A 20,785-nucleotide genomic window follows, 5' to 3' on the forward strand; every position below is an offset into this window, starting at 1 on the left:
ATCCATAATTACACATTTTAATCATGTAAATGTCATTATGATGTAACAAGTGTTCTGCGGTGGGAGACATATGCCCCTCCAAACAGGGCTTTGAACTAGTGACCCAATTTCAATAGGGGTCATCTACTGTCCAAGGCCAATGCGTTGACGAGTTATTAATCGGAAACAATTTTCACACTTATTGTGACAGTAACCATGACCTTTGACCTAGTGACCCCAATTTTGATAGGGGTCATCTACTGTCCAAGGCCAATGCACATGGGAAGTATCAAGCAAATCCGTCGATTCGTTGACCAGTTATTGATCAGAAACAATTTTCCCACTTATTGTGCCAGTGACCATGGCCTTTGACCTAGTAACCCCAATTTCAATAGGGGTCATCTACTGTCAAAGGCAAATGCGTATGAGAAGTATCAAGCCAATCGGTGAATCAGTTGACGAGTTATTGATCGGAAACAATTTCACACTTAGTGTGTACCAGTGACCTTGACCTTTGACCTAGTGACCCCAATTTCAATAGGGATCATCTACTGTCCAAGGCCAATACACATGTGAAGTATCAAGCCAATCGGTGAATCAGTTGACAAGTTATTGATCGGAAACAATTTCACACTTAGTGTGTACCAGTGACCTTGACCTTTGACCAAGTGACCTCAATTTTAATAGGGGTCATCTACTGTTCAAGGCCAATGCACATGGGAAGTATCAAGCCAATCGGTGTATCAGTTGACGAGTTATTGATCTGAAATGATTGTACTCGTAATGTGAATCAGTGACCTTGACCTTTGACCTAGTGACCCCAATTTCAATAGGGGTAATCTACTTCCAAGGTCAATATGCATGTGAAGTATGAAGCCAATTGGGCAATTGGTTGATAAGTTATTGATTGGAAACGATTTTCACACTTAGTGAGATAGTGACCTTGACCTTTGACCTAGTGACCCCAATTTCAATAGGGGTCATCTACTGTCCAAGGCAAATGCACATGTCAAGTAACAAGCCAATTGACATGACACCTTATCTATGATCGCTCCGCCCACTAGAATTGATCCACCAATCAGCGATCGATTAATCGGGCGCACTCGTTAGCAACGACCTGTCCGCCATTTTCTAGACAAGCTACATGTTTAGTTTCACTTTTATTCCAACGAGTTTCTTTTGTTTCCCTCTTTAAAAAAACTATTAAAAATGGTTAAACGGTGTCAATGGGGATTATGTAACTCGGACAATCGATATCCTGAAAGATTAGTTGGTGACATTTAATTTATATCGTTTCCAAAGCCGAAAAGAGATCTTGAGAAGTGTAAGAGATGTATAAATACATGCGGTCGTCACCACGAACAACTGAACGTCAACACTGTCAAAGACAATTATAATATATTTTTATCGGATATACAAGCACATTTAAATATTTTATGTTATCGATCTGATTATCACATAATATTTCACTTTTTTAAATAGTTTTATCAGTTACTAGGTCAGAAGCGAGGTTCATCTGCATTACTTAAAGAGAAATAAAACCCAGCATGAAGCCTAATTCATGCTGTGTTTTATTACTCTGATAGTAATGCACTCATACATGTTATTAACGGTATCTACACATTTGCACTCATGTGGTGTCACCACTAAACGCTTTTAATCCATACTAGGAGCTCGAATGCCTAGATCTTATTTTTTAAACGAGTCTCGTTTATTTTGTTCGGATTAAAAAACGGAAATGAAGTATGGCAAAAACGGTGTAAAAAGGGTTATTGCAACTCTGACATTTGGTATCCAGAAAGATAAGTTAGATGAATTAAATTTATACCATTTCCAACGCGGCAATGCGGTCTTGACAAGAGCGAGTGGAAGCTTCAAGAATTACCGAGATCCCCTTTATAGAACATTAATTAATTTCACAAACTTGAAATGTCATATAAGCAATAACTAAGCATTATTAAGTATTATTATGTCACGTGTGCATGTAAAATAATTGAGAATTTTGGTACCCAATTCGTGTAACTTTATGAAATCCCCGTTAAAAATCGCGTTTCTGTGTGTGTCAGAAACAAGTGAAAACCATTTTGTTATTATTTTAATAAAGACGTATCGATAAATGCTATTGTAAAAGAGTTATTATTACTGATATTAGTTAACCAATAAATGCGATAACCTAGGGGAAGTCAGTACCTGCGCGAGCGTCTGATATTGGTAGCCTTATTAATTTATAATAGCCTGACCGTATTCCATTTCGTACAACGCTAATTTTATATCAGACAATGTCCACACTTACTGTGTTGTTTTTGCGCTTTAAATTATAGTGATTGATAAATGTCCCATAAGCAATGTTTAATATGATTAATATCACTTTTATACGCAATAACATGTGGGATTGAGGTACCCACCCAGCGTAAGAAAACGCGTAAAACTTCACCGAATTCCCAGTTATAAAGCGCTATTTCGTGTCAAATACACGGGTAGGGGGGAATGTTTCGGTAATAATTTTGTTAATAACACGGGTAAATACCGGTGAAGTGTTAATTTATTGCAAATACCACCATTAATAACAGGTTTGATTTCGGTAAGCGCGCAAGCGTTTGAGAGCGTGTTTCATGTACCGATTTACCCGTTATAAATAGCTGATGTTCTCTTTAATCGTATATTTTTTTGCATTTGCAGAATAACTAAATGGCATCAACCCCTTTACAAGTGTAATATCAGGTGTTAAACAAGTCCCTAAAATCATCCGGAATATCGCGTAAATCTATATGCAGTCTATAGGCAAAGAAGCCATTTTGGTGTTAGCTTGTCTAGGTTTTCTTCCCGCTGAGTCACGTGATTAAGTGGGCGGAGCGATCACTGATAAGGGGTCATGTCAATTGTTCAATTTGTTGACGAGCAATTGATTTGAAACCACTTAGTGTGATAGTGACCTTGACCTTTGACCTAGTGACCTCAATTTCAACAGGGGTCATCTACTGTCCAAGGCCAATGCACATGTGAAGTATCAATCCAATTGGTCAATTTGTTGACTTGTTATTGATCAGAAAAGATTTTCACACTTAAAGTGATAGTGAGCTTGACCTTTAACCTAGTGACCCCAATTTCAACAGGGTCATTTACTGTCCAAGGCCAATGCACATGTGAAGTATCAAGCCAATCGATCAATTCGTTGACGAGTTATTTATGGGAAACTATTTTTACACTTAGTGTGATAGTGACCTTGACTTTTGACCTAGTGACCCCAATTTCAATAGGGGTCATCTACTGTCCAAGGCCAATGCACATGTGAAGTATCAAACCAATCGGTAAATTCGTTGACGAGTTATTGATCAGAAACAAACTGGTCTTCGGACAGACGGCCAGCAAAACAATATACCCTTTCTTCTTCAAAGAGGGGCATAATAATACTACAGTCCCACCAAACTGCTCATTCCTTAACATGGTATGGTGTTTGATTGCCTCTATGACCCGGAGAGCTATAAATGTGTGAGTTAAAACTCATTACAGGGTCTTCCCAAGGTGGTTGAAGGTCAGAGGTGATATGAATATCTGCCGCCTCTCCTTGAGGCTTAGAGGAATGAGAACTGCAAGACTCCTTTGACAAAGAACAGTCTGAAAAAAATCCACTACTGAAGACAGATGCACTGGCTGAAAGTGTGCATAATGAAGGTGCAAATCGCTTTCGTCTCCAATGATGGAGTGATCAACTAGAAAAAGAAGAATATACTATATAATCCACCAAGATGTTTTCAGGTCATTCTTGCAGTGAACTACAGCCTTGTATGTTATTGTTTGTTCTGTGACATCTGCACAAATGCATACAAGAGATGAAATTGAAGCAGTACGATACAAAGCTACTCGTATTATTTCTGGCAAAACAAAATCTTCTTAACAATCTCAATTGGGACGCTCTGTCCAAACATAGAAGAAAACATGGTCATGCACTTGCATAACTATACTACTACAAATATGATTATGTTTGTACAAAAATAAGTTTGATACAAAGTTTCCTATGGAAATTTGTTCTTATTTTGCAAAAAATCCTCAATTGAAAGAAAGCAGACCATATTTTGAAATACTTTCTGCTTTCCCCAATAGTAAGAAATTAAAACTAGTTTTCAAGGTTGTTTTCCAATCCGTAATGTGATCCCTTGTACACTCTATCATCTCATGAAACATTACATGCATTATTTCTTTAATAAATACTGGTGGGTCATAAATATGGCTACAAGAGTTGTAACGTTTTTCTCAGATTTTACCAAATGACCCAGTTTTTGGATAAAGATTTAAACTGTGCTTAGATATTGTCGAGTTAAACATTTTGACCATGTTTCATCAAGACGGGATGAATTCCTCTCAAGTGCAAAGCCCTAAAAATTGATGCCATAGACTGTGCTTAGACTGACCTCAAAAGCTAATACCCTGAGCACTTTATGCTCAGGTGAGCTAAAAAATTAAGTCTCAGAAATTGATTATTGTTTGCTTACAAACACAAGATTTAGCCTTGTTTTCAAAGTTTTGGTCATTCACAAATTGCTTAAATTTCTTCATGTTAGTCTTAGCAATAGCTTTTTGTTATTGTTTTGACATGAAATAGGAATAGGGCAATAATGAGAAGCTATAAGGCCCATAATCCATACCAGTCATGATTTTTTGGTCATGCATAAGCTGGGAATAGTCCCACACAAGTTTTTCAGCTATACTAAAGAGCAAATAACTCAAGAACTCATGGATTACTGACAATGAAAAATAAGTCTTGCAACTTTACACTTGATGATGATGACATTGACAAATCTAAGGCTCAACTTAATTGGTTGATAAATATGGAAGTATTTCACAACATGAACCTTTAATTTTTATGAAGACCTAATAAAACCATCTATAAAACTAATCATATAAAGGGTAAATTTATATTTAATGGCGATGTTTTATTTGTGTGCCCAATTAAAGGCAATTGTTGATACACCACCACCTTTGCAGGAGAATTAGTCTGTGCCAATGTCAGCTCTGAAATATTGGTGTTTAGGTGAGCTAAATATAAGGGACAAAGAGTCCATTCATGCCTGGCTTCTGATAAAATCCCAAAATGTCAAGCAAGGCACCTTAAGTACGTGTTCAAGCGATTTTTGTAAAATAATATACAACCTACCAAACTGCTTGGCATTTTCTTCAAAAGCACTAACACCCCTTTCTCCATAGTTTCCATCATCGGCCAGGGTGCTGACGTAGTTCCAGCCAAAACTTGCTGCAACGTCCACCATGGCACGAGCCTGGAATGAGTCAGGGGGAACCACTCTAGAGAAGTACTCAAACCGCGACTTGTCACTCAGGTCAATGCTTGTGGAAGCGTAGCTTATCTGAGGTATCTGAAAAAGACAACAATCATATTTGTAAACAGCTAAAATAGACAATTGAAAAACATTCTTAGGTCTGCTAATGTACTTATGTAACTTGCATTTTGTATTTTTGGAACCATAAATTTAATGATGGCTGTATATTACACAATTTTCAAACCCATTGTATAACCATGTCATAAATCTGTCTAAGCCAAAAGGCCAGACAAAATTACAGAATGAAGCACATAACTTTTTTTCTTGATATTGCCAGGACTAATATTTATGATTTAGGTTAAATATCATAGTTTTTTAATTAGTATATAAATTTAAAGACACTTCAAAAATATGAAAAATTCTCGACATGTCCCTTTAAAAGTAATTCCTCTTTAAAACTTAGCTTTTTATGGCATTATAAATAAAAGAAGTGTTAAGTGTTCACAAACAGCAAACAAGAGTGGTTTTTTTTTTAAAGTAATACCATTTTCCCTAATCAAAGCACAGTAAAATGCAGTAATAATTTGTTTGTATTGTGGTATCAAATTTTATTTCATGTCATGGAGACATAAACTTAATAAAAGTTCCTATAATGTGCTGGCTGATTCAGTTTCTCACAATTATAACCCAACCTGCATACAGATAATGTATTTAGTTACTTTTTATTGTCATGATTCAGCCATAAAAACGCACATCATGCAGAAGCGAACTCATAGTTAAGTGCAGAAACTGCAATATTTATTTCACTTAGAAGCAAAGTGAAAATGGCTAAGTGCAAACAGCAAAAAAACAGAACAGCCTGTGCAGTAACTCGCAATCTGTTCAGGCTTTATTCTGTTTGCTGCTCATCAGTATCTATGGGTTGGAAATGAGCCTTTAAAACTTGCATTTAGTAATAAAGGTCTTTAATTTTATTTGAACTTTCTATGGGACTGCAAATGCGTCAAAATACATCTTTAATTGGTAAAGGGATAATTGAGGAGTGATACAATGCCTGCCTTTCACCTTGTGACATTTCTTTATAATGCTTTTGTCTGGGAATTCTCTGCAAATGAGAAATATCGGTAAATTGCAGCTTTCTGTGTTTGTATTCCACACACGTCGAATGCGAAGTTACGATCCTATGTAATTTTTGCTAGCCTATTTAAGGTAATTGGGTATTAGAGAAAACTATGTTTTAAACACTTTCTTCCAAAAGACATAGATTTAAGAAGCTTTTGGGATTCTATGAGTAACAAAGGACATGATTTCTTTATGTGCTTGCTTGTTTGGTATATTCTGCAATTTTAGTTTTGCAACAAAAAGGAGTAAACGTGTTGATATTGGCATTAACTTATTCTTTACAAATTTGTTTGAACTAAATTTGATTTAAGGTACTATAAAGCTTATAGTACTTATACTTATAAAGCTCAGACCTGTAGTAACTATGCTCTACATCACAGCATGAAAGAAAATATCGTATTCTTAGTAGTTTTGCTCCCATTAAAGTCTAATTATTATGTTGCAAGTTAGCTGACTTCAAAATAGACTTCAAAATAGAGGTAAACTAAAGAAGTATAAATCAAGGTCAGTCTTTCAGTGAACAAAAAATATCGAGAAAGAGGAATGTGATACGTTAACCCTTTGCATGCTGGGAAATTTGTCGTCTGCTAAAATGTCGTCTGCAGAATTTCTAAAATTAGCATTTTCTTCGATTTTTTTCAAAGAATACTTTCAGAATAGCAAACAGTTTGGATCCTGATGAGACGCCACGTTCTGTGGCGTCTCATCTGGATCCAAACTGTTTGCAAAGGCCTTTAAAATTCAGCTTCAGCGCTTTAAGGGTTAAATGCATCTCTTTTGCAATTATATTTTCTGCATTTTGATTGAAGCCATGGTTGCTGAATGCAAACAGGACAAGAATATTGGACAATCTATAGGCAATTTAAAGGTGGCTTCAATGTTTACTCCAACACCTAAACACTATATTCTGTAACTTTATGGTTATATATACCTCAAACAAAATCTGTTTGACTATTCTAACTTGAGTTCTTTCGGTGTAGCTGTTTAACCCAGCTTTTCACCTAATATGACCTTTGTTAAGCGACCAATCAATGTGAATATAAATATCCCGCTGGTGGCCTGAAACTTTTTGAAGTAGATGACGTGCAATCTACAAACAGTTTTCACATTTTACATTAAAATGTTATTCAATCGACTTAAAGGCTGTGTTCTCATATTTAGTTATTACTATGATATTGCATTCTATGCATTCATATAAACAAATGTATGTTAGATCATGTAAGTATTCTTGTTCAATAACCTAGCTTATATACGCTTTGACGAAAATAATTTAACTTGCTTTCGAAATCGACCGTTAAACATGTAAATCTATAAAGCTTTAAACAAGCCATCATTCCAGCAGTGGAATCCTTACCACACTTAAATGCACTGCATTCCAACCCAGAAGATATCAAGGTCAGTTCCCGGTCAATAACTGAAATCGTTATATAAAAGCTATTGTGTTGAACAATGTGAACTTGAAGTTTATTTTGATCAGAAAGATATTAAATTAAGATATCCAGCGTTGTTATTTTGGTATGACGATCATAGATTCTTAATGTGTTTTCAACAATTGCATCACAGATATTTAAGTACCAGTTTTGATTATTTTAATTAGAAATATTCCACATGATAGAGATCAATTTATTAAGCATGAGCACCTTCACGATACTATTAATATTCATATCAAATAACAATGTCTGAAAAACGGCAAAAACAGGTCTGTTCAAATATGTACCGATGATTGGTGTGTTTCCAGCTGACCTATTTGCTTTTATTTATGTTCATTTTTCTTCTGTTTTCTAATCTGTATACATAGATATACTGTATGGTAAAAAATGTTTAATAAAGAGAAATAAGTCACGAAATCTAGTGCAACTCCCCATAATTGATTTGCATGTGAAGCAGCTATTAAAGAAGTGTGCAGAAAAAAGGCATTTGCTATCTTTGATCACATAGATATAACTTTTTATGGTTCATCAACACCGACCACAACCAACGCCGTATATCTATTTCTTGTTCCAAGATTGGTCATTCTATGATGTACAATGATCACTATGGTGGGAAATCCACAAATTATATTCATGGGCCAGTAATTTCCTATAATTTGTCCAGAAATTCAATATGAAGACCCTAATCTAGATAGCAGATATTAATAAATCGGTTCTGATCCCACTTTCGGAGATATAGTGTCATTTGCCTAGAAACTTGAAAAAATCTTATGCTTCTTCATGAGTGAAATTTGTTGTAGTTTGGGTATATCTGAGGCTTCTTGGCATCATCAGACAGATATTTCAGTCTTGGCCACAAGTGATACAATTTGAATATTACTTATGTGTCTAAGATACCTATTTCAGGAATAATGGGTGTACAAGGTGAAGCTAGGTAAAGCATTTGCAATTTTTGTATAATTATCTAAACAGACATTAATTATGTCAAACCACATTGGAAAATGTGTGAATAACATAGAGGATATTTGGTGGATTTGGTGGATTATCGATTTTAATTCATGAGTGATCATAGAAAATAATGCGCCACGAGTAAAAATATATTTTTTCTATGATCACGAGTGAATTAAAATCGATATTCCACAATATCCAACAAATTGTCTTTTTATTTATGCTTTTTTTCACCGTTTATAAACATTGTTAAAGAGTTTAACTAAAAAATTCGCTGGGATAATGACATCATTTCGTCAAAACAATAACGCCATTTCACAGTATATAAACAGTGAAAATTATCGATAATTTTCACTGATAATTTTTACTGTTTGAAACAGTGAAATTATTAGTTTTAATTCACTGATATTTCTCTATAAACCACTGGAAAGCATAAAATAAAATTATATTTCCAGTTCAATTATATTCATTATTGAGAGTTTATTTGATAGCAATTGTTCTGTATTAAGCATTTATGATCAGCCAAAGATGTCCACAACAGCCCCAATGGACATTATTGGCTCATATGTAAATAGCAATAATTGGGGAGCACAAACCCTTACTTCAAGTCTTTTTGTTTGTTTTTATTAATTGTCATGTACAATTACTCCCCTTCAAGCAAAAGACTTAAATTGAGACAGACAAAAAAATGCAAACACTTTCGCCCTTGTTCTGAGTGCAAATTTATGACCCCATTTAATATTTCTTATCCAACAAGTTAAAGGAAAATTTATTGCAGAGAGTAAAGAAGCTATTTTTCTTTGCAAAAATCTGAACTCAAGCTTTGTTGCATCATGGGGACCAATGTAAAGTAAAATGTTAAATGGAACAACCAGATTTTCAAATAAAATATAATTATAAAACCATCTAATGCTTATCCCTTTGATAAAATGAAATGTAATGAGGAAATTTTTTAATTCGGATATTATTAGTTATATGTTGAGAAATCATATACATTTCATACTTATACAATTATTTCACTAGCTCAATGTCTGTTTTGATTTCTTTTTGCAAAAAATAACTATGACCAACATTTTAAATGTAGCATCGGTGAGATAATTTTAGGCGTTTCTTTGCCATTAAATTATCATTTTGAAATAGCAGCGATCTACAACAGGTAAATATGCTAAAAATATTATCTATGATATATAAACTGCTTAAAGCAATCTGGACAAATTGTATAAGACCAGCATTCTATTCTCCACAGAAATTTGTCACACCTTTGGCATGAATTTAAATTGTTATATCCCTGTAATGAACACAGTTAACAGTCAGACTTACAATTTTAAATGTTTGAAAGCGGTATTCTAACACTTATGTAGAGATTTTGAAAAAAGATGTTATAGATTGGAATCATGATTTTATTAGTGACAAAATGTCCCACGTAAACCTAAAAGTGACGTTCCCAAGCATTTAAATAGTGTTTCATCAGTCATATGTAAATGTTCTTTTCTTTGATGTAGGCAGATAGATATTTTTCAAGATGATCAAAGTCTTTAACTTTAAAAATAACTTTACATGTCATCTTAATAGCTAATTTTAGCTAAGATACAATTACTAGTTCCTTCAAAATATCACAGAGAAGAAAATATTTTGATTAGAAAATAAAACTGTAATAAAATATAGAAGATTGCATTTAATATGTAATGTAATACTTTTTCAAATTTGTTTACAAGAAGAAAAAAAACTTACTTATAGCGAGCATACAACTAATTTTAATCTATTGAGTTATTTACACTATTTTAAGATCAATATATAATTACATAAGTAGTTTTCGTATCCATAAAATCTTTTATTTTTTAATACAATAATATATTAATTGCTAACTTCCAAGATTTAAATTTGAAAAATGGATGAAAGTATTTAAACAACAGACTTTAAAATTCTCAATATTATATTAATGCAATATGTATTATAATCGCATCGTGTTTATGTCCACCAATAACTGATGATTGTAGAGTTTCTATTAACGTTGCAATGACATAAAATACAACTATCGAATTAAAAAATTCTTAACTTTTCAGACTGACATGCAATACTTTTATATGCTTAACTTTAAGGACATAAATCAAATTACATGCAAATTATTCTATTAAAGTTCTAATTCCCTTTGCATGATCTAAGATAAATGCAGATTAATATAACATTTTGTACATTATTAGATAAAATTAGTGAATCTTTGACCATGTAAATCAACTTCATTTAATTTCCAGGGGATCTTAGAAGGGGTTTGAAGGGCCAAGATCCTGGAAAGTGTGTGCAGGTAGTATGAATTGTTTAACCCTTTGAATGCTGGGAAATTTGTTGTCTGCTGAATTTCTTAAATTAGCATTTTCTTCGATTTTTTTCAAAGAATATTATCAGAATAGCAAACAGTTTGGATCCTGATGAGACGCCACATTCTGTGGCGTCTCATCTGGATCCAAACTGTTTGCAAAGGCCTTCAAAATTCGGTTCCCGCACTGAAAGGGTAAACAAAATTATTGAAATGTCACGTAGTCAGTGAAACATAACAAGGGCTGTTTGTTAAACATGCATTCCCCCCATATGGGCTGTCAGTTGTAGTGGAAGCCATTGTGTGAATATGTTTTTGTCGCTGTAACCTTGACCTTTTGACATAGTGACCTGAAAATTAATAGGGGTCATCTGCCAGTCATGATCAATGTGCCTATGAAGGTTCATGATCCTAGGCAGGTGTAAGCATTCTTGAGTTATCATCTGGAAACCATTTTACTGTTTCGAGTCACTGTGACCTTAACCTTTGACCTTGTGACCTGAAAATCAATAGGGGTCATCTGCCAGTCATGATCAATGTACCTATGAAGTTTCATAATCCTAGGCCTAATTATTCTTGAGTTATCATCCGTAAACCATTTTACTATTTCGAGTCACTGTGACCTTGACCTTTGACCTAGTGACCTGAAAATCAATAGGGGTCATCTGCCAGTCATGATCAATGTGCCTATGAAGTTTCATGATCCTAGGCGTAAGCATTCTTGAGTTATCATCCGAAAACCATTTTACTGTTTCGAGTCAATGTGACCTTAACCTTTGACCTAGTGACTTGAAAATTAATAGAGGTCATCTGCCAGTCGTGATCTATGTACCTATGAAGATTCATGATCCTAGGCATAAGCATTCTTGAGTTATCATCCCTAAACCATTTTACTGTTTCGAGTCACTGTGACCTTGACCTTTGACCTAGTGACCTGAAAATCAATAGGGGTCATCTGCCAGTCATGATCAATGTTCCTATGATGTTTCATGATCCTAGGCATAAGCATTCTTGAGTTATCATCCGGAAACCATTTTACTGTTTCAAGTCACTGTGACCTTGACCTTTGACCTAGTGACCTGAAAATCAATAGGGGTCATATGCCAGTCATGATCAATGTACCTATGAAGTTTCATGATCCTAGGCCAAAGCATTCTTGAGTTATCATCCGGAAACCATTTTACTATTTCGAGTCACTGTGACCTTGACCTTTAACCTAGTGACCTGAAAATCAATAGGGGTCATCTGCCAGTCATGATCAATGTTCCTATGATGTTTCATGATCCTAGGCATAAGCATTCTTGAGTTATCATCCGGAAACCATTTTACTATTTCGAGTCACTGTGACCTTGACCTTAAACCTAGTGACCTGAAAATCAATAGGGGTCATCTGCCAGTCATGATCAATGTACCTATGAAGTTTCATGATCCTAGGCGTAAGCATTCTTGAGTTATCATCCGGAAACCATTTTACTATTTCGAGTCACTGTGACCTTAACCTTTGACCTAGTGACCTGAAAATCAATAGGAGTCATCTGATAGGCATGATCAATGTACCTATGAAGTTTCATGATCCTAGGCCTAAGCGTTCTTGAATTATCATCCGGAAACCATCTGGTGGACGGACGGACCGATAGACCGACCGACATGTGCAAAACAATATACCCCCTCTTCTTCGAAGGGGGGCATAATAAACGTACACACACAACTCCATTTGGTTTTCATTGCTATTTGTGTTGATTAAAATCTAACACAGTATTCGGGATTTTCGTAACTAAGAAGTTGTCTCCCATTCAGGTAGGTATCACGAGTATCCCGGGTAAAAAGCGGTCCGTCTAAAATGCGTATATGACTTATATCCGCGGATATGACCGAAAAGTGCGGATATGGACGACTACAGGCAATATCGACACTTTTTCTGCAATGTTTATTTCAATGTTTAATAAAAAAATACACAATGTGTGTTAAATATGTTAGTATTGTCCCAAAATATAACAATTTAATAGACATTATCATTTTTCCAACTCTAATTCATATCCGCGAACATTACGAAGTGCCAGAAGATTGTTTAGGGCTACACACCACAAACAATATAACCACGCCGATACCACATGTTTTGTTGTATAAGTTGACATAATGTTTATATATTATACATAATGTATTATTATTCTTGATGTCGTCTAAAAACTTTAATATTTAGATATACATTACGCTTTAGAAAATAGTAAAGTATTTTTGGGCCGATTATCGCCAGACCACAAGTAATTAATGATTTTACTTTTCCCTGGTTATATTTTTATTTGAATACAAAATGTTGAATTTATTTAAATACACTGAATGTTATGAATGCAGTAAATATTGTCTGAAATGTCACTGTTTCAAGTGGCATTTTTCATTTGAAAATAAATTATGATTTCAATAGTTGTTATTCGGAACTCTCCAGTCTGGGTTTTTCCGATATTTGAGCACGCGCGGTAGGTACAAACAAAAGCTGACTAGCATATTTTAAAAGGGAGCGAATCAATCATTTCTCTTATCGCTAAATAGTAAACACCACTTTTTCTGCTCAAACGTTTGTTATAGTTGATAAAAATACCATGATTAATTTTTTTTCTTTAGATGAACTAATCTCAATCGTGTTTAATTTGTAAGAATACTATGTAACACGATATAATGCTGCATGTACATGTAAACAGCTTCGGTCACGTAACTATGTCATTGCATATACTGTGCGAAGGCCTGGGAATACAGTTTTAATGGAAGTTTGTCAACGAAACTACCAAGACAATTTGACTCCATCGTATATATATTATACTATTCAAATATATTTAAAATCATACAGACAAGTACCAAACAACAAAAATCTTTCTATCCTCAGTCCATTTGTAATACTTACGAGCTTTAGCATACATTACTTTTATTTGCTATATCTATAAAGCATGCCGAAAAAAACAAGAACATGAAAAATGTTTTTCAGAAAAAATATTGCATATGTCAAGCCGTTTGTATATGTTCCTTCATTACCATACAGCTGACAAAGTCTGTTTTTATGTCTTTTAAGGATGTTATAGCTACGTGACCCATTTGTATAGGCGGCTGTACATCTGAACGGTGTATTTAGACTTTAATTCTGTGTTAAACGTCTGACATACATGTATATCAGTGTTATATTTGTTATGTAATTATTAATAATAATAGTAATAGTTATAACCACAAAAGACTTGAATTTTGAAATTTCCTAAAAGAAACACTACTGTCGTTTAAATACTTATTATCCACCACTGAATGGAAAAAAAATCGGATATCAACATTACTGGTCATTACTGTATTAAAGACAATATTTGTACCTCCCACGCGCGCTCAGAAATCGGAAAAACCCACAGCGCGCGAGTTCTGAATTAAATCTATCGCGCGAATATGATAAAATCAACGAATGTGGTTTATTCAATAAAGGATCTATATTTGTAGTGCTATAATAATTTTATGCAAGGTAAGAATATCTTATATTTGATTGTTACTATTTTATTTTATGTTTTTCGGTGGTTTATTGAGAAATATCAGTGAATGAAAACTGATAATTTAACCGTTTCAAACAAAAATTAATAGTGAAAATTATCGATAATTTTCACTTTTTACTGTGAAATGACGTCATTTTTTGACGAAATGACGTCATTATTCCAGCGAAAATCTTTAGTGAAACTCTTAAACAATGTGTCCCGATTTTCGTAATTCTGTCTTGACAGAGTTGTCATATGTGCGAGTAGGTATACCTTCTTCCGGTGTTAAGGAAAACAATGGGGAAATACTACTGTTCCATCGTTAAATGCCATAATTTTAGCGGTATAATCGGTAAATTTTCAAAAAAGTAACATTACATAAATTGCCTAAAGACTCGTGTACAAGAAAAGCTTGGATGATAGCAATTAGCCGGAAAAATTGGTTTCCAACGGCGTATACTCGCGTCTGTTCCGACCACTTTCGAGACGGAATCGGTCCAAACTCTGTTGACCGAAACAAAATTCCTACTGAAAATTTACCTCAACGCAAACTAGTACCAAAACATGAAAGAAAGCAGCGTACATTAAGACAGCCACTTCCAGAAAATATCACTGTCACCTCTGCCCTACATTTCAATTCGTAAGTACCAGATAGGTAGCATGTTTTGTAGTCATAATCCATATTGTCCACATCATGTTCAAAGGGTTAATAAAAATATAAGTTTCCCTTATATTTTCATCCATTCCTATGAATTCAGCCACCAAATGTAAGACATATTTGAGTTATTTATCTTATTTTTGTCAGAAAAAGTTAAACTTTAAAATCGATAATCCACCGAATCCAACACATATCCTCTATATACTATAGTTTATTAGTACGTACACATATGCACGTCATTTTATTTATTCAAACGAACAAAGGATATTGTAGTGCTACATTTAAATGTTTCAAGAATGATTATAACCATTATAGTTGCCATGTTATTGAAAAGCAATGCATGTCCCGCTAAAATTTGAGATTTTTCGTTAACATTATGTTTTATAAGTGAATGTAACAGCTGTAATATTAATCTTAAACATAAAGGCTTCGTATTTTAACTTATCAGGATATTGGATATGAACTGTTGAAATATTAATGAAAAATCTAAAATTTTACCGGGATATGCATTGCTTTTCAATAACAGAGCAACTATAATGGTTATAATCATTATTGAAACATTTAAATGTAGCACTACGATATCCTGTGTTCATTTGAATAAATAAAATAACGTGCATATTTTTACGTACCAATAAACTATAATATACAGTAACAATCAAATATAAGATATTTTTACCTGCATATTTAATACATATTGTGTATTTTTCATTAAACATTGAAATAAACATTGCAGAAAAAGTGTCAATATTGCTTATATTCGTCCATATCCGCAATTGTCGGTCATATCCGTGGATATGAGTCATATATGCATTTTAAACGGACCGCTTTTTACCCGGGATACTCGTGATACCTACCCAAATGGGAGAAAACTTCTTAGTTACGAAAAGACCGAATCCAAATGTCTGTATTATATTCCGAACTACAAGATACATGCATCTAAAGGTAACGACCTAATATGATATATGCAACGGACGTATTATTATATGGACATTAACCTGTCATTAAGACGAGATTATACAACAATTAAAGGGCTGCATGTTACCGAAGACATTACTAATAAGTGAAACAAGCAATGGGCCATTACTTAGTGCGTTCTTCTTGTCAAGTTTGAGGTTAACATAAGGTGTCTGTTTGTATATCTATTTATACTATACTTATATATTTTAGGCACTATGTGACAGAAAGAAAGCGATCAAAAGTAATAGCATGCAAGCTTGATTAACTGGCTTTTCCACAACATTTTGGAAATATGACTGATACCTAGGACTTTCAACTTCAATTTTATTTTATTTGGCAAAAAGTGTTATTTCTTGATGTATGAGTTGTGATTTATTACTGATTAGACTTCCTTAAAACATACAATAGTTTATATAAAGTTATCATTAAAATGGATATAACAACTTCAAACTATTTTTTAAAACTCAACAGTTTTATTTCCAAACATCTAAAAGTCAACCATCACTTGGGAAGTTTGAGAATGTATTTGAGAATTTGTTATATTTTTTGGCCATTGGGAATTATAATAAATTATAATAGTATGTCTGAATATCAGCTATAAAAACAGGCAACAAATCTCTGGATTTGTGGTCAATTAAATGAACAATTCTCTTGCCAAATCAAAATGGGTGACAGGAGTGAAACGGAAATTAAAATTGAATATTTTTCATCATGTCTAAAAATAGAAAAACCTCTTACAAGCAATATGTTGTCTTGAGTAAATTTCCCCTTAATCATATTTGATTGACATTCTATATATATATTGCCTGCTTGTTTGTTGATTTTCAAATGTCATATGAACTTGATTGTCAGAAACCAATCAGGCCAAAGTACCATTTCAGGTCATGACATACATGGTTATTGAATTACATTTGTTACAACAAAATAATTCAATGTTCTAATGTTCTGTTATGAAACACCAGTCAGATATATACTATATAGATATATAATTAAATAAGAAAAAAAGAGAAGGAATTTTTTAACAAAAATTTGTCATAATACATAATGAATTCAATTTACATGAAGATGTTCTTCATATTTCCACGCTATGCAGAAGATGGTCTAATTAGGTTGTCTTGAAGGAACAAAAAAGTCTAATAAGATTGTCTTTAAGGAACAAAAACGAGAGCTAAGGGCAAAACTGTGTTATCTGATCAACATTTTTGTATCATATACAATTTTATCTCTCTCAATCCTGGCAATGACATTGGCATGAGGAAATTCATATTCCTACACTAAAGGCAACATTACTAGACCCTGATATTACATGCTAATAAATGTCACCAGCAATCAAACAGAGATGTGTCATTTCAGAAAGATGTACTAATTAATGTTTCTAAAGAACTATTCTAGAGAACGTTGTTTGCATAATAGACTCATGTTATGTAACAATTGAAATTGTAAAAGTACACAAATCAAATGCAAAAAGACATTGCAATAATAAAATTTTTACAAAACACATTTATTTTATAAAGACTTTGCCTGAAATAAATATTAATCTTCCAGGTTTCTGAGTAACATAAAGTGATGAAGTGATGACAAAATTAGTAGTTTTTTCTAGTAAATAACCAATACACAAATGTACACACTGACTCAAAGTCATCATAGTAAATAAGCAAAACTCAAATGTACACACTGACTCAAAGTCATCATAGTAAATAAGCAAAACTCAAACGTATATACTGACTCAAAGTAATCAGAGTAAATAAGCAATACTCAAATGTACACACTGACTTAAAGTCATCATAGTAAATAAGCAATACTCAAACGTACACACTGACTCAAAGTCATCATAGTAAATAAGCAATACTCAAATGTACACACTGACTCAAAGTCATCATAGTAAATAAGCAATACTCAAACGTATATACTGACTCAAAGTCCTCATAGTAAATAAGCAATACTCAAATGTACACACTGACTCAAAGTCCTCATAGTAAATAAGCAATACTCAAACGTACACACTGACTCAAAGTCATCATAGTAAATAAGCAATACTCAAACGTATTTACTGACTCAAAGTCATAAGAGTAAATAAGCAATACTCAAACGTATACACTGACTCAAAGTCATCATAGCAAATAAGCAATACTCAAACGTATCTACTGACTCAAAGTCATCAGAGTAAATAAGCAATACTCAAATGTACACACTGACTTAAAGTCATCATAGTAAATAAGCAATACTCATACATACACACTGACTCAAAGTCATCAGTGTCATATTTGGGATAAGAAAACTAGGTTCTAATTGACCACTTGCCAGCTGCCAATCAAACTAATCCATCAATAAATAAGATACCTTTTTTCTGCCACACAGTCCAATTTTCAAAGAGTGTTGAGTAATGGAATGAGAGTTACTAGTATACAAAAGATAGTAAGTGGACAGAGCGATTGATTATTTGTTAACTGGTCAATTGTTTTACTGCCCATCATATATGTACAGTCCCACGTGATTTTATGGTTACCTGAGAACAACGGTCAACTGTCAATAACGGTCAGTCTGGACTCAGCCCCGACAAAATTCCTTCTATATAAGGCCTAGAATAACATCCAGCTGTCTACAACGGCCACTCCCACTATATTTGATTTTCCAAAGCCATATTTAACCTCAGTATAGCAGTCACGAGGCAGTCGTTTGGTGGTGCAAAAAGTAAATATTAAAAACTGCTTTGTTGTTGTTTTGTACCACTGACGTCATAGCGTCTATTGTGTGGCTAAACAATGAGATTGTGGCCCATTGTGAGAAACCATACAAGAGCACTGCATAACGGGTGCCATGCTCGGCTCTGGGTGCAGTTTTGAATAAATGAAAGCTTGTCAGATTTTAATTTTTTTTAGGTCACAGTGACCTTGACCTTTGACCTAGTGACCCCAAAATGGGTGTGGCATGTAGAACTCATCAAGGTGCATCTACATATGAGTTTTAGCATGACGCGGACGGCGGACAACGAGCTGGCTATGACAATACACTCCAACACCGTTATTTCGAACACCGATAATCCGAAGTCACCATTATTTCGAGGTATTTTTTGGGTCCCAATTTCGGTTCTTCTTTGTTTAATGTAAAATTTCATTGTAAATCCGAACTTCGTTAAACCGAAGAAATTGTTAATTCGAAGTAATTCTGTCGGTCCCAACACTTTAATTTGCACCTAATTATCAATCTTTAATCCGAAGTCAAAACTGCAAAACACTGATCGTAATTTCACACCTTTGTCGTCTGAGCGTGCACCGTCAAAAGCCGATAATTACACCTTCGTCGTATGCTCGTAGCGTGTAAATTTTATAATTTGTGCTATTCTTATATTTTATATGTTCTGTAATTAGAGGACAATAAAAAAAGAATCTTTTTATTTCTCCGTTTGTTATAAGTAGAAATCTATTGCTATCTGACTAATTTACGTTTTTAAATAAAACAATTATTAATAGTATCGTGTAACCGAACCATGCAAATTCCACAACGTTTTAGTTTTAAAGAATCAATCAAAGAAGTCTTCTGTCAAATGTTTATTTTGAATTATCGTTAATCCGAAGTTTTTATAACGGTCCCGACGACTTCAAAATAACGGTGTTGGAGTGTACCTCGGGTTTCCTCCGAAAACGCCGAGCTAAAATAAGGTTGTTGACAAGGGGTATACCTGCGCTGGTGGCTATCGCACGAAACAATGCATCACGTTCGCTGTATGTAAATCCTTAACTTGTTGGTGGAATGTTGGTTCAATTTTCACTACATTTTCATTTGTATGTATTATGATGGCATGAGGATAGTTTATTGGAAAATGTCCAAATAAATTATAACAAGCTATCGACGAATTAATTTCTGATGAAACATGTGCATGTAACAATAACAATGTATATCAGTATCAATTGGCTGCCCAGTCATAATGCCATAGTAAGAGTGCATGACAAAATCAATAGATCTTTGCTGCTGATAAAGCCCAAGTCTCACTATTGCCGGTAGAGCCTCGGTCTAACCAGGTTTGCTAACACCGGTCGACCGGCGAAAACCTGGATGATACATGGAAATTTTTTAACGCAGTCACACTATTTCCTGACACTGGCCCAGTTGAAGCCGGTCAACAACCTGGCAGAGTCCCGGTCAACCCCCGACTAGCTACCGTTTATCCCAACGAAGCCCCGACAGAGCCACGGTCGTCGCCGGTAATGCCCAGGTGGAGCCCCGGTGAAAGCAGGAAGCGTCCCGTATACTGTAACTCCACCGGCACTCACCCGGGCTTCACCGGCATCAGACCTGGCAGACCCCAGTCGTCCCCGGTAATGCCCAGGCGTAGCCCTGGTGAATACTGGTGGCGTCCCAGCAGAGCGCCGGTTTACTGATGTACTGTAGCTATCCTTCCTGCATTCACCTTGGCTCCACCGGGGCACCAATGGCTCCATCGGGGCATTACCATAGCTCTGCCGGGGTCTGTATGGGCCCCGGTGGAGCTACGGTGCTGTCCCGGTTGTTCCAAGTGCCATTCTGGTTGTTCCCGGTGCCATGCCGGTCGTTGCCGGTCCTTCCCATTTCATCCCGGAGGTGTTAAACATTTTAATACCTTCTCGGTG

General features: G+C 34.6%; 1 protein-coding gene across 1 annotated transcript in view; it reads right to left on the minus strand.

Moving 5' to 3' along the window:
• LOC127865086 (metabotropic glutamate receptor 8-like) overlaps window positions 1–5,342 on the minus strand; it is a 48,380-nt gene extending 43,038 nt beyond the window's left edge. Inside the window, exon 1 of the mRNA XM_052404980.1 lies at window positions 5,132–5,342. Coding sequence (XP_052260940.1) covers window positions 5,132–5,243 — 112 coding nt within the window. The 5' untranslated portion in view covers window positions 5,244–5,342. The remainder of the gene's footprint in view (window positions 1–5,131) is intronic.
• Window positions 5,343–20,785: the final 15,443 nt, after the last annotated feature.

Source organism: Dreissena polymorpha, chromosome 1, assembly GCF_020536995.1.
Source record: "Dreissena polymorpha isolate Duluth1 chromosome 1, UMN_Dpol_1.0, whole genome shotgun sequence".
Lineage (NCBI taxonomy): Eukaryota > Metazoa > Mollusca > Bivalvia > Myida > Dreissenidae > Dreissena > Dreissena polymorpha.